Below are 15,000 nucleotides of genomic sequence, written 5' to 3'. Positions count from 1 at the left end.
GTGTGATTGGCAGGTGATGCGATGTGACTGTGTGAATGCCAAGGAGGCGGGCGGTCTAGACTCGGCCCTCTTCTCCCCCTCCAGCCCCCGGGAGAAGTGGCTGCGCAGGAGAACCCACGTCAAGCTGCGGGTAAGCAGGCCAGCTTTGGCTTCTCCTGTCCTGACTACCAACATCTCACGAACTGCCTCTACCCTACCCCTTACCTGTATTTGTGGTGGACAGACTAGATAGATTAATTTGATTAATATGTATTCGGAACATTTACACATTAACACATCTGATTATAGCCAGAAAGGATTATATTGTATTGGCAGTTTTTTCTTCCTGCACCTCTTGTTGTGCCCTCCCACACAGTGATGAGCAATCTGGCTTTAGGAGCTGCCAATCAGACAACAACACCTAAATGTTCCAGCCATCCAATTGCATCTGATTAACATCAGCACAACTCTATCTCCATCTCCAGGTAGAAGAGTTCCATCAGCCACAGTAATTCCAACACTCATCCCAGCTCTGACTGCATTTAACCAGATTGTAATTTTTGACATCAAGAGCATACCTGCCACGTTGCATGTTGACTAGAGGCTCTTTTTTGCACTGGTTTTCTGGTTGGCCTACAGCTGGACAGCTTGACTACTCAGCTGCCTCTTCTTGCATTTTGATTAAGCTGTGTCGTGCCCAATCGAAGAGCAAAAAGTGGCGGCCGAGTCGCGCTGTGTCGAGCTGTAGGCCTACCAGAAAACCTGCAGTGGAAAACCCAGACCTTTCCCTAACCCTAACAGTCAGTCACAGTCACCTTTGAGGCGCACGTACCTTAGAGGTAAAAAAAAAATTGCAGTCTGGTCAAAGGTTGTCAGAAATTGACGAGTTGGCATGAGACGCGTAACTCACATTTAGTAGAGCCAGACTTATTTCAAACATGTCGTATTACAGCCTCTGAAGGTGGGTTGTCTATCATTGCACTGTTGCTTGTTTGTTGGTTGAGTTGCTGACTTGTTAGTTTGGATTGTGCTATGCTGATTGCTGGTCCTAAGTGTATGTTACATTTCCAGACATATTTATCTGACTTCCAAGGAGTGCATACATCACTGATTCTTGAGAAAGTGGCTAAAACAGGTTGTAATGTTGACAGAAAAAAACAAAGTGAATTACAAAATTATATGGTATATCCTCGTAGACTAAGATCTTGGCTTTTCAGAAATGCACAAGGCCAATCTCCCCATTATGTATTTTTTTCAGAAATCAGGCTTTTCTCCGATCATACCTTGTTTTTTGTCAACACCGTCAGACACAATCAAAAGTTATTAAAATTGTATTGATTTGGTTGCATATGTATCTGTAGTTTTTAACTGATTATGTGTATTTTTTGGTTCACACATATGCCTTTAAATGTTGAAAATTCACTTTTGTTCTATTTTAATACTGTTTCATGTGTTCTAATTTTAAAATATGTACCGTCATACGATGCTTACTTAACGCCTAAATACAACAAAATTTTTTTTGTAATTTCACAAATATTCGTGTAGGCTTAAATTGGCTATTACTTTGATATTTCAACAACTCCTAAGGAAAATGTTGTAAGCACATTCCTTTAAAATGTCCAAAACTCCTTCTTACGGTGGTGACTTAAGAACTGACGGTGGTGACAGTAATCTGAGAGTGGTGAAAGTGGCCTAATTAGTACCTGCATTTAGCAAAATAAATAGCCCTCTCAAGTCAATGGCATCTTGCATAAACACTTTATTTTTGTGTGTGCACAGTATGAGCATGTGTTTTTACTTCATTAGTTAGATTATCTAGGAAGTAAGCCACTGATTGTTGAAAATGTGGTAAAAACAGCTTTTAAGTTGTTCAAATCCAAAATATAGAGGTGTATTATCATAGATGTAGGTCTTGGCTGTGCAGTGAATGCATTGGCCAAGCTCCCCATGTTTAACATTTTTCATAAAATGGGCTCTTTCTTGTTTTGTCAACAGCGGCAGACAGAATTAGAAGTAAAAACACATGTTTACTGTATTAAAGTGAATTACTTTAACAATTCAACATAACTGTAGATACTTATTGTATGCATATTCTTAAAACATGTCAAAAACACGTAAAACATGTGTTTTTTGGTGAACTCCATCAGATGTCACCACCGTCAGGTTTTCTGACAAAAAAACTCCAATGCGACTCAGTGGTGGCTAATAGTATCATTTTGGATCACAATATTACTAACATGCCTAGTAATGTTTCATTAACCAGCACAATTTAGTAAAATATGGAACAACATGATGAGCAGAACAAAATTTGACGGTGGTGACATCTGACGGTGTGAGACAAAAAAACACTCTTTTAAATATTATGCATTGTTTGTTCACATTAGCCATTTCATTTTCGCTCTTTTTCATGGGTGCTTCATACCTTTTCTGAAAAAAATTATATTTATTAACATTAATGTAATACAATACTATTAAAACCCCCGACGGTGTTGACAGTTTATGGTTGGGACAGTACCAGTGTCCAAACAAATTAACAAATTGAGGACAAAATAATAAACTTACAGGAGCTTTAGTGATGGTGAAGTAGGCAGTAGAGCTAAAGGTTTGAAAAGGGGTCCTCAGTAATGAAAATTACCTTGTGCATACCTGATTTTATTGTCTTTTAGAAAAAATCTGACGGTGGGTGACCAATATGCTGGACACATTTTGAGCAATCAGTAAATAATAGTAAATATTGTTTTACATCCACTATGTGCACATCTGTAGAACCACTTTAATATGGTCTTCCACATCATGGTGATATTGTTCAATTCTGTTAGTGATTTTTGTATTTTAAGTCAATTGAAATGATGATGCCAGTCCTTGGGACAGGCGTTTTACAGGGTGTGGACAGGTTTATAGCCATGAAAAGTAATACAATTACACTTAAATATTTCAAACAACTGTGTATTCGTGTGACAGACCCCTTGGCCATTACCTGGGTTCATTTTGTTTGTGAAAATTTAGTTGATTTTCAACAGAATTAATATTTTACTGCAGGGACATGTTTTTGCCAAACTTTCAAGAATCAGTGACATACATGGTAGTCACGGGTAGGCGGATAGGGCGTCAGACCTGTAGCCCAAAGGTTGCCGGTTTGACTCCTGACCCGTGAGGTTGGTGGGGGTAGCAATTAACCAGTGCTCTCCCCCTCTTCCTACATAGCTGAGGTACCCTGAGCATCGTGCCGTCCCGCCGCACTGCTCCCTTGGGACGCCATTTGGGACTGCTCCCTTGGACGTATGAGGCATGAATGCAATTTTGTTGTGTGCTGTGAGCCCTGTGTACGGTGGAGTGTGAAGTGCTGTGTCACAATGACTTTAGGAGTTTCCCAGGTTGGCTTTCACTTGACTTTCATCACATAGCAAGTACAGAGTGTGGGATGAACACAGGGTACAGCAGTAAACCAGGTGAGTAATAGTAATGTGTAATTAATGGATGGGAAACATCTGCTATACATACTACAGTATAATACATACTGATAGGATAGGATAGGATACGCCTTTATTGTCTCTGCTAGAGAGAAAATAATATATGTAATGTTCTAATGTTTACTCTTTAGGCTTCTTGATGCCACTTGTGTTGATTTGTTCGTTGTACTCTTTTTGAGATGTGCTTTTCTGCTCAGCATAATTCTTCTCTCAAGCATGTTATTTTTGCCAACCTGCCCCTAAGCAGAGAGTTTTTTGTGGAAACAGTTTTGTGAAAACTGCCCTTGTGTGGGCGTGCATAATTCCCTTTTTTAGTGCTGTGAAAGAGCACTCTAATGTGTGAAAAGTGGCTTAACAGTGTTGAGAACGCTGAACTCTGGCAACAGCCATCCAGCCATCCTCTTCAATGTGGCACACCGCTCTCTCCTCAGTCCACCGCCAGCACCTGCTCAGCCAATCGTAACGCTGAATGGCAGCTCTAAAAATACCCCCATGGCCATGGCGACGGCTTTTTCAGCTGCACAGATATTCTTAGAGCGATGTGTTTGTGAGGGAAACTGAGTGGCAGGTTGAAAACATAAACACAAAAGGCTCACCTTGGACCAAATCCATTGCTTCAAACTCTCTCTCTCTCTCTTTGTCACTCACCCAGCCCTGGCCTGGGATGAAAAATCAGGCCGGGCATCTTTAGCCAAGACCAGTCCACCTGGCATTGGGAGACCAAGAAACCTTTGATGAAACTTAAGTCATCTAATATGAGCTATTTTGACCCTGACAGCTAAAATGTTTTATTAATATCTGACTGCCTCGACGAGGCTTGCTGTAGCGACATGAGGACTGATACCATTTAGAGGAGAGCCAGGCCGATACCATCAACAGTCCTCCGGGCAAATGCCCTGTATACCATAATGCCATTCCATCCATGCTCACATTCTGCTTAAGTGTTCCGCTGCCCACAAAGCCATTGGGAGTTCAGGACCTTGCTATTTCTAGTACCCTCTTATTATAACAAGCCCAGCTTATATTTAGTACATTTTTTATTTCTGCTTTTATTTGTATTTTTACCGTTTTCACTCTCACAGGCTACTAAACCCATTGCCCCCCGATTTCGCATGGATCTGGGCCAGTGTGTGCACTCTCACGGGTTATAAACCCATTGCCCACACATTTCGCATGGATCTGTGTCAGTGTGTGTCGGTAAGAAGCTGACAAGCAAGCCTGAGCATCTCCCCCAAAGGCATACAGTAATAAGGCTTGAGTCTTGCACCACTCCCGCGGATGCTGCAGCACAGAGAGAGAGAGAGAGAGAGAGAGAGAGAGAGAGAGAGAGAGAGAGAGAGAGAGAGAGAGGAAAGAGAGGGAGAGGAAGAGGAAGAGAGAGAAAGGGAAAGGCCGAGAAGGAGAGAGCATGTAAAGCAGAAATGGCTTTCCTGCAGAGGGCATGAAGATGTAATTTCTCACAGGGCACGACGGGTCCTCTGCAGTTGGCGAGCCGTGCCCGCCAGATTCACAGTGTCGGCGACAAAATCACCCCCAGCCACCTACTAGGAAGGAGTTGTGCTGTAACGAGCTTCCACAAGCAGCAGGCAAGCGGGAAGGCAGGCAGGCAGGCAGGCAGGCTGGCTGTGACTATCAGAGCAACGCGTGTCAAGGACAATGAAGTGGCAGTCTGGCACACACACACACACACACACACACCACGCGCCCTGAGAGCTCGCACACACACACACACACACACACACACACACACACACACACACACACACACACACACACACACACACACACACACACACACACACACACACCACACGCCTTGAGATCTTGCAGATGGGATTTTTGCCACGGAATATTTGTCACCCCGAGCTGCTCTGTCACTCCTCATGCACAAGACAGCTCCAGCGATACTAGTGAGGCAGATTACACAAAAATAAGATTTTAAAAAATGCCCACCAGTGATGGAAGCCTGGTGTCAACGCACACATTGTGAGAATGTATTTTTTATCTGTACCACATGTGTTCGACCCTGCTTAGTGAATAGCAAGTGTGTGTGTGTGTGTGTGTGTGCGTGTGCGTGTGCATGCGCGCGCGTGTGTGTGTGTGTGTGTCTCACCCCACAATCTGTCAAGGCTGAAATTAATTATTGACCATAATAATCAATATGCAAACAGCATAGCGGCTGCAAATGTTTAAAGGCTTCATTAAATGACAAATCTGCTAAATCAGGCTCATTAATTTGAGCTGGACTGAGAATTTATGGTGCCGAGTGGAGTGAGCATGTCAAATCTGCAAAATGGCCGACCAAGGCCTGGTGGTAGAGGACCCGAGAGCAGGGAACCAAACTGCAAATCAGCCACTAATGAAATCCATGCAAGATCCATCCAACTAACAAACTACACGTGCTCAGTAATTCTGCTAATGCCGTTAGTCCTGCATTAGTCTAGCTAATGCAGCATATATCACTGTAATTAAATTACATGACTTATACAAACTGTATATTAATTTAGTGTTGTGCATTTTACTGCGGTTCCATTCACTCTTCGTCTTCACCCTTCTCTGCAGCTGTGCTGAATACTATTTGAATTCACGGAGCGAGTAGTTATTTTATGTATAAAAGCAGAGATCATTGAGAATAAGGTATTAAATATGTAGCCAATATGCCTCCACAAGACTGAATAGGGCTGTGTAAAGCAAGTATGATGCAACACTGAGGCCACATTGATATTAGCATTGCCTTCGGTACTGCATACAGACCACCCAGTCTATCAGGGCAGCCAACAAGTGGAACAACCTTGGAAATCCCCCATTCTGGTGGCTTGCTAATTGCATTCATTATAAAACCAATAAGCCCATCTGGCGTGTGGTGATTTGGGAAAGCGCTGTGAGGTGCTTTGGCCTTCTCAATGAAGCAGGAAAGGACTGTGGGGAGGAGAGGGCGCTTAATGGGGGGAAGCATGGTGCGGATGGAGGCACCATAGTTTCAATGTATACTTATGACTCACTTCCAAAACATAATGCCTTGTGTACACCAAGAGCGACCTAAGCTAACTGAGCGCCGGAAATCATTATTTAAATGGAGGGAGCGAAGCGAACTGAGCGACCAGAGAGAATTTTAGCGGTTAAACTCCAGATATTATGGTAATGAGCTATGACGCGGTTCTTCGAAAACCAATTGGAATGTTCGTATCTCCGAATGTCCCAGACTGTCAAGCCAGAGCCATTATGTGATTAGCTACAGCAAACATGTCAATGTCGTGTCCAGAGCGAATAAAGCAAACTCAAGTCGAAACTTCTTCACCGACCACAGCTACAGGGTGGCGTAGGTCGCGCTTGATCTACACACAGCATTACTCTTCAGGGCCGGTTTTAAGCATAGGCCGGCTAGGCGGTCGCCTAGAGCGCAATGTGAAGAAGGAGCGCCGAAATGGCGCTCTCCGATGTGTAATTTTGCGATATGGAGGTTTTTTTTATGAAGTCGCAATCAACAAAGCGTGGCGAAAGCGCTCCTCACGGCAAAACGCCCCTCAGCCAATAGTAATATCGCTTTCAACTGTCTCTGGGAAGTCTGTGAACCAATAAACAGACAGTCCTGAGAAAGGGGGCGGGGGAGTGACAGCGTGCGATCTATTTTGAATTTGGAGACTCACTCGAGAGACAGAGGGCATGTGCAAACAGCAGTTCTGCTCTGCTGGGTGGAGAATTGTTATGTTCTCATTAAACCAGTCATTGCATGATGCAGGAGTTGAATGCATGATGCAGAACTCAAACTCGCCTAGGGCACCAAATAAGCCAGAACCGGCCCTGTTACTCTTCATGGGGGAAGCAGGGTAGGGACTAGAGAAACGACACCATTGTTTGAATGTACTAAGTTGTGTACTAAGGTGTGCGTGTGTGTGTGTGTGTGTGTGTGTGTGTGTGTGTGTGTGTGTGTGCGTGCGTGCGTGCGTGCGTGCGTGCGTGCGTGCGTGCGTGCGTGCGTGCGTGCGTGCGTGCGTGCGTGCGTGCGTGCGTGCGTGCGTGCGTGCGTGTGTGTGTGTGAAGGAGTATGTGAAGTGTTGACAATGACGGTGTTGAGATTTGGAGATGGAGAGGTAGTGTTTTGGTCTTGGGAAAGAGTGATGTAAAATGTGGGTGCAGTGGTTTTGTGTGTGTGTGTGGATTGCTTGAGCTGGAGTGGTGGTGGGCAGGGGTGTGTGTTTTAGATATCCAGTGCTGGTGGAGAGTGTGGGAGTTAATTTGGCAAACAAAGTGGATTCACTTCTCATCCCTCTCAAGCCTACACAGCACTGCACTGCTCCTCCAAAAGCCTTTTTAAAATGGAAAACACAAACAGTGAAAAAGCAAACAAATGATCTCTTGTTTTTATTTCTCGCTGGTACAGAATGTGACGGCCAACCACCGGGTGCACGATGTCATCGCGACCGAGGACGGGCAGCAGGTGCTGGTGGGACGCTTCATGTATGGACCCCTGGACATGGTCACCCTGACCGGGGAGAAGGTGGGTGGCACAACACATGGGTCCTTGAATACCTTGGGTGGGGGGAAATTTTGGCCAAATGCCTTGAACAAGGTAGCTTGAGGTAGGAGTGGGTGGAGGTGGGGGGGTGCTTGAGTGCTCAAAACCAGTACCTGGCACAACAATGCATGTCACACAGGGGGTGGGGGGATTGCAGTTTGCCTACCTCAATGAATAGAGGAAGTGCCATTAGCTTTGTGTGCTGCATTTGAATGGCAGAGAACAGTTTGTTGGCTTATTTAGTGGTGAAGAATAGACACTTTATTGTTCCCCAGGGAATACTGCTGGAGACAGCAATGTTAACTGAACTACAGCCCTAAAGCTGGTGCTAGACTGGGTCTGTCATGTTTCGCTAAATCAAGTTACATGATCATGAAACATAAATTGAGAAGAATGGGCTATTTTTAAAGAATGTTCGCTGAACTGCCACATCCGGTGTAGCCAATTCTGATGATTATAGTGGAAGCTTATTGTTATGGAACATACAGTAAGTCTTAAACTCAACATATCCAGGGTAGCCCTAGCATAACCCTCTATATGGTATTTATTATGTGGTCTGTACTCCATTTCAATGCTCTAATATATCAAGTATGCAGTCAACTAAATATATAAATAGTTTGACCTTAATTTGACTAGTTGTAAGCACCATTTACCCCAACTCGCCTATGCACCCCATCCAGTCGTGTCCCCCAGCACTCCTCCCTCTACTACTCCACACACTTATTCCCTCTAGCTTTGGATTTCAGTCATATTTCCCTCTGTCCTGTGGATTGGTAACGGATGAATTCACTCGCTTAATTAAAAGTCTGCTCTCGCAGTCTCTTGCCGGGTTCTTATATTGCTTTTCTCCCTTGTGTGTGTACTATTTGTGTGTGACTGTCTGTGACTGTGACTGTGTGACGGAAAATCACTGCCCTTTTTCGCCACCCTTTCTGTCCACCTTCCGACCTCTGTGCCCGTCTTCTCAGACATGTCTGTCTGCATTTATCTCTACCTGCCTATTTTAGGCTATTTCAGTCCTGTACAATCTCTTCTTCTTCTTTGTATGTGTCTCCTTGTATTTCTGTCTCAATCTCTGTCATTGTCTCTGTCTCTCTGTCTCTTTCTCTCTCTCTCTCTCTCTCTCTCTCTCTCTCTCTCTCTCTCTCTCTCTCTCTCTCTCTCTCTCTCTCTCTCTCTCTCTCTCTCTCTCTCTCTCTCTCCCCTACTCACTGTCTTTATCTGAAATTCAAATTAAAAAATCTCTCTATAGCCAACCTCACCCTGACTTTCGTTCCCTCTCCCTATCACCATGTTTTACACAATATCTCTCTCTCCCTCCCTTTCTCTCTCTGCCCGGCCCCTCTCTCTCTCCCTTTCTCTCTCCCTCTCTCTCCACAGGTGGATATCTTCCTGATGACGCAGCCCCAGTCTGGTCGCTGGGTGCACTTTGACGTGGAGGTGACCAGCAGTGGCGGCCGCGTGTCCTACACCATCCCCAAGGACAAGAGGCTGGCCGTGGGGGTCTACCCCATCAAAATGGTGGTCAAGTGAGTAGTGTTGACTCTCGAGATTCATCCCATCAAAATGGTGGTCAATTGAGTAGTACTCTTGGGGTCTACCCCATCAAAATGGTGGTCAATTGAGTAGTACTCTTGGGGTCTACCCCATCAAAATGGTGGTCAATTGAGTAGTACTCTTGGGGTCTACCCCATCAAAATGGTGGTCAATTGAGTAGTACTCTTGGGGTCTACCCCATCAAAATGGTGGTCAAGTGAGTAGTGTTGACTCTCAAGGTCTACCCCATCAAGACAGTGGTCAAGTGACTAGAGGAATGGGGGTCTACCCCATATCAAAATGGTGGTCAAGTGAGTAGTGGCATGGGGATCTACCACATCACATAATAGGTGGTCAAGTCAGTAGTGTTGACTGTCGGAGTTTAGCCCATCAAAATGTGTTGGTGAGTAGTGAAAGTGGTGGTCAAGTCAATAATGCTGACTGTCAGGGTATACCCAGCGGAGTATGGGTCTACCCCATCAAAATGGGGATCAAGTGAGTAGTGCCATGGGTCTACCCCATCAAAATGTAGTCAATGAGGTAGGTTTAACTTGGATATGATGGTGAAGTGAGTAGGGATGTTCTGCTGCTCTCTTTGGTCCTCCAAGCTTACCCCCGTTTCATCGATCGCTCCTTGAGTTGAGTTAACTTACGCTTACACTACACCCATTTGCATTTGGCTTTCCATTGCTAGACACCAAGTCATACTTTTGAATGGTTGTGCAACACTCTCAATTCCCCCTGAGACAGGAGAAATCCGTATTCACCTCTTAACACTTCCTCCTACAATGATGTAAAAATCGTCATTTTGCATCATTGTAGGAGGAAGTGTAAGAGAGGTGGATTTCTGTTGAGACTACAAGCCTTTTTCCCACCCTTTCAACCCCGCCCATAGGGGGTTGGACCTAATGTGCTAACAGACCTATCACAGATCAGTGTGCCAGTGCTTTTGAAATCACTGGCATTGAGGCTCCAGTAAGTCACTAGGCTCATACGACTTAGATTTTTGTCGATCGATGGAGAGAAAACACGTGAGCGAGAACTTGTTGTCACGATGTGGGTGTTATTAAAACAGCGTATTTAAAGTCGGCCACAAATATGAACGAGCCGATGAGCTCGCACCAGTTTGCTCTACTAACACACCACGTGTGAGGAGTGGGGGGACAGGCAGCGAGGAGGAGCTGAAGTGGGGACCTGCGCAAACTTGTGTAGAGGTGTGAGACAAGACTCATGTACACACGTGAGTGAGTTGTTGACCAACCAGTTTATGGGCGCGTGACCTCAGAGGCAGTCTGCAGACGAGCGTTGAAGGGGATAAGCAACTGCAGAGGTTGCATGATCTGACTGCAGTGCAGTCGCATTCATCACGCGATAGTTTGACCCCATGTGACATGTCACCTCGTCGACGCAACATCACCGAAATTTTTAAGTTTGACAGGAAATATTATCGTCATGCCGCATTTTCATCCGGAGTGCATTGCTGTCTAAATGCGCATGCATGCGTTGATGACTAATTGAATGCCCTTAGTGGCAGAGCTGCCTGGGTGTGGCCTGTGGAACTTGAGCATTGCAATGCATTATGGGGATTGTTGTCACAAATCCACAAGCACTAAAAAGTCATTTTCTGCTTTTTCTCGGCCAAGACGGCACCGAATTAGAAATTGATGCTACTATTCTACTACATATATGACCCACTTTCAATACATATTCATGTCTCCACCGGTGGAATGCCCCTTTAAGACAGCAGGGCAATTTTCCTTTCTACATTTAACTGGCTTTTTACGTTTCGCTGTTTTCACTTCTCCCTCTCCTCCCCCTTTCCTCTCCTTCTCCATGGCAAAATGATCATGCTGTACAGCTGGTTGCCCTCTGTTACTCAATTCCTGTATGCCACTCCATCTCCACCTCCTCTCCATTCACCTTGTTTTCTTCTCCTCCACTGGAAAGCCTTCACAAGGACACACTAACCAAAGAGTATATGAAACCAAGAAGCTGAAACACCTTTGGTGTCAGTGTACTCCATAATCTCCAAACCGCCACACGCTGCATCTGCAGTATTAGACCTTTCCACCTTCACCTCCATCTCCACCTCCTCCATCTCTTGTTTCCTTTTTCTCATTCTCGTTCACCGTTCCCTCCTTCTCCTGCAAAGCGTAACAGCAGTGCTAGAGCTCTTAACCATGGCTGCTGTGATTGCGGTTGGCCCGAGGGTTCAGGAGGTGAAGGTATTTGCTTGGAAATCGCTGTGCTCTCAAGTGCCTCCTCCATAATCTTCTGCTAGAAGGGCTGCTCTTGGTGTGGGTAGAGCTAGCTCTTGTGCTTTTTCACTCACCCCCTTTACTTTCTCTCCTCCTCCTCCTTGCTCTCTCCTTCCCTTGCTTCCGCACTCTTGATTGCCCCTTGGGTAGTGTAGTAAATTGAATAAATTGCAATGTGAAGAGCTGTGAGCTTTGCTTGGAGCCAAGCTTTCTTTTCTCCCCCCTCCCTCCGTCTTTTTTCTCCTCTTCCTCCCTCTCTGTCAAGCTGTCTTTTTTTCTCCACTATTTCACTTCTTACCTCACCACCCCATCTCACCTCCCCGTCTCTCTCCCTCCCTTCCTCTCTCACTCACTCTCTCTTACTGTACCTCTGTACCTCCACCTCTCTTCCCTCTCTCTCCCCACCTAATCTCTCTCTTACTCTCTCACACTTTCGTCTTCTTCTCCCACCTCTCCTTCTCTCTCTCTCTCCCCCTCTCTCTCTCTCTCTCTCTCTCTCTCTCTCTCTCTCTCTCTCTCTCTCTCTCTCTCTCTCTCTCTCTCTCTCTCTCTCTCTCTCTCTCTCTCTCTCTCTCTCTCTCTCTCTCTCTCTCTCTCTCCCTCCACCTCCAGGGGGGACCAGACGAGTGCGGAGGCCTTCCTGACGGTGTTGCCGCGGGGGATGGAGTGTGTGGTGTTCAGCATCGACGGCTCCTTCGCCGCCAGCGTCTCCATCATGGGCAGCGACCCCAAAGTGCGAGCAGGGGCCGTGGATGTGGTTAGGTAGGCAACTCCCTGTGTGTGTGTGTGTGTGTGTGTGTGTGTGTGTGTGTGTGTGTGTGTGTGTGTGTGTGTGTGTGTGTGTGCGTGCGTGCGTGCGTGCGTGCGTGCGTGCGTGCGTGCGTGCGTGCGTGCGTGCGTGCGTGCGTGCGTGCGTGCGTGCGTGCGTGCGTGCGTGCGTGTGTGTGTGAACTCAGGGGCTGTGGATGTTGTTAGATAACGGTGCTTCTAACACCCCTTCTAACACCTCACCTCACACCTTCAAAGTGTTCCCATTTCAGGTGTTTGTTTACATTATCGTGTGTGTGTGTGTGTCTGCGTGCGTGCTTGCGTGCGTGCGTGCGTGCGTGCGTGCGTGCGCGCGTGTGTGTGCATGTGTGTGTCTTTGCACCCTGTGCGCCTGCATGGATTAGTTTGGAGTGCGTGAGTGTGCATGTCTATGGCTTCTCAGGGAGCAAGAAAAGTCGCTTTTGCAGACTAGTGTGGTTTTCTTTTTTTTCCATTACAAATTATGGAACACAATATTTACAGCGCCTGCAGCCTTTTTCAGATGAGTCGCATAAAAATGAGCAAAATCAGCCTACAGTATGAGTTGAAAGCTGATATGACTTCCTGCAGTGCTCAGGGTCTGGGAACCTTTTTCCAGACTCACATTCCCTCCCCCTGTGAATTCATCTCGCAGAGACCGCATGTGAAATAACTGATGAAAGCCAAACAACGCCACAGTGCTTCACGAACCTGCTGAAATGGGTCTTATTTATTTTGTAGAATTGTTTGTGTGAGGGCTGAGGGAATGAGGGATGAGGCTGGCGCGGTATGGGAAATGTGTCACTTTTTCATCCTACATGCCACTGCATGCCATTTCATGAAAAGGTTTCGCTGAAAAAGCAAGTCCGACAAGCGGACAAAGATGCATCGGTCTATGCACTATGCACAGGGAATTACAATTTAAAGAATGTATTTCAGACGGACAGACGGACGGACATACCCTCGTAAAGAGATGCTAGGATGCATCTAAAAACCTAAAATGGTGAAATGGAGCTTGCTGTTGCATGTTGCTGTTCTGTTCTGTTGCTGTTATTCTGAGTGTGTTTGGGAGAGGGTTGAGGGAGGACCAGAGTGGCTATGCGTGTTGCTCCTTATTCACGTGCCACTGCTGCCAACACAAGTGAAGTGAAGGAAAAAGGAAAGCTCAAAAACAATTTATTTTACCATTCATGGGTCTGAATACTAATGGACATAAAGGAGCTTAGAAATGCAGACACCCATTGTGGCAGTCAATGTAATTCCCTGCCTGGGATGTCCAGTCAGTACAGTCCATATAACTTGTGGGTGACTGGCCGGCAAGACGCAATGAAGTTCGGAGTGCAGGCCTTACCGGGAGAACACACCGGCCGTAAGCAACAGAGAATCGCTGGACTGTGCAGCAGGAGCGATAGAAACATCATAGAATGTACGTTAAAAGCAGAATGAAAGAATAAACTCTAGCTGCAGTAGTGCGTAAAGTGTAGAAGATACATTCAAACAAAGTTCTTATTTAACAGAGGTGTCAAAAGTAGGGTGGTCATGGGTAAGCGGTTAGAGTGTAGAGACTTGTAACCCAAAAGTTGCCGGTTCGACTCCCGACCCACCAGGTTGGTGGGGGGAGTAATCAACCAGTGCTCTTCCCCATCTTCCCTACTTCATGACTGAGATACCCTGAGCATGGTACCGTCCCGCCGCACTGCCCCCTCGGGGAGGCATATAGGGCTGCCCCCTTGCGCAGGTGAAGTTTAAATGCAATTTCGTTGTGTGCAGTGAACACTTGTGTGCTGTGGCGTGCTGTGTCACAATGACAATGGGAGTTGGAGTTTCCCAGTTGGGCTTTAAAGCACACACACACACACACACACACACACACACACACACACACACACACACACACACACACACACACACACACACACACACACACACACACACACACTCATAATGTGTCCCTCTCTCTCCCCCTATAGACACTGGCAGGACCTTGGCTTCCTGATCATCTACATCACGGGCCGTCCCGACATGCAGAAGCAGCGCGTGGTGTCCTGGCTGTCGCAGCACAACTTCCCCCAGGGCATGATCTTCTTCTCTGAGGGACTGGTGCACGACCCCCTGCGCCAGAAGGCAATCTTCCTACGCAACCTTGTGCAGGAGGTGAGCGAGGCCTCAACATGGCTGACGTCACTGCCAACTAGAAGTGTAAACAATAATCAATTCTGCAATGCAATGCGGAGCATGGACAATTCAATTCAATGCGGCAAGTTCCAGAATCGATGCGGCAAAATGTTTAAGTTTCAATTACTTCCGTGGATATTTCTGGAGCAAATGAATGTTAAATTAAATAAAAGCACTTGAAAGCATTGAAAACTGCAAGTCTCATACAGAAAACAGCCAATAAAATGTTGCTCAGTATCTGACTACTTGTATTGCCTCATCATGACTGCTTTGCTTTTAG

The 15,000-nt window shown here is 46.0% G+C and overlaps 1 protein-coding gene across 1 annotated transcript in view; it reads left to right on the top strand.

The window, feature by feature from the left end:
• pitpnm3 (PITPNM family member 3) overlaps positions 1-15,000 on the top strand; it is a 150,996-nt gene that overhangs the window by 131,966 nt on the left and 4,030 nt on the right. The window contains exons 12-16 of the mRNA XM_063205046.1: positions 14-130; positions 7,831-7,947; positions 9,346-9,494; positions 12,372-12,521; positions 14,516-14,699. Coding sequence (XP_063061116.1) covers positions 14-130; positions 7,831-7,947; positions 9,346-9,494; positions 12,372-12,521; positions 14,516-14,699 — 717 coding nt within the window. The remainder of the gene's footprint in view (positions 1-13; positions 131-7,830; positions 7,948-9,345; positions 9,495-12,371; positions 12,522-14,515; positions 14,700-15,000) is intronic.

Source organism: Engraulis encrasicolus, chromosome 8 (assembly GCF_034702125.1).
Source record: "Engraulis encrasicolus isolate BLACKSEA-1 chromosome 8, IST_EnEncr_1.0, whole genome shotgun sequence".
Lineage (NCBI taxonomy): Eukaryota > Metazoa > Chordata > Actinopteri > Clupeiformes > Engraulidae > Engraulis > Engraulis encrasicolus.
The sequence above is the reverse complement of the archived record's forward strand: the minus strand, read 5'-3'. Positions and strand labels throughout refer to the sequence as shown.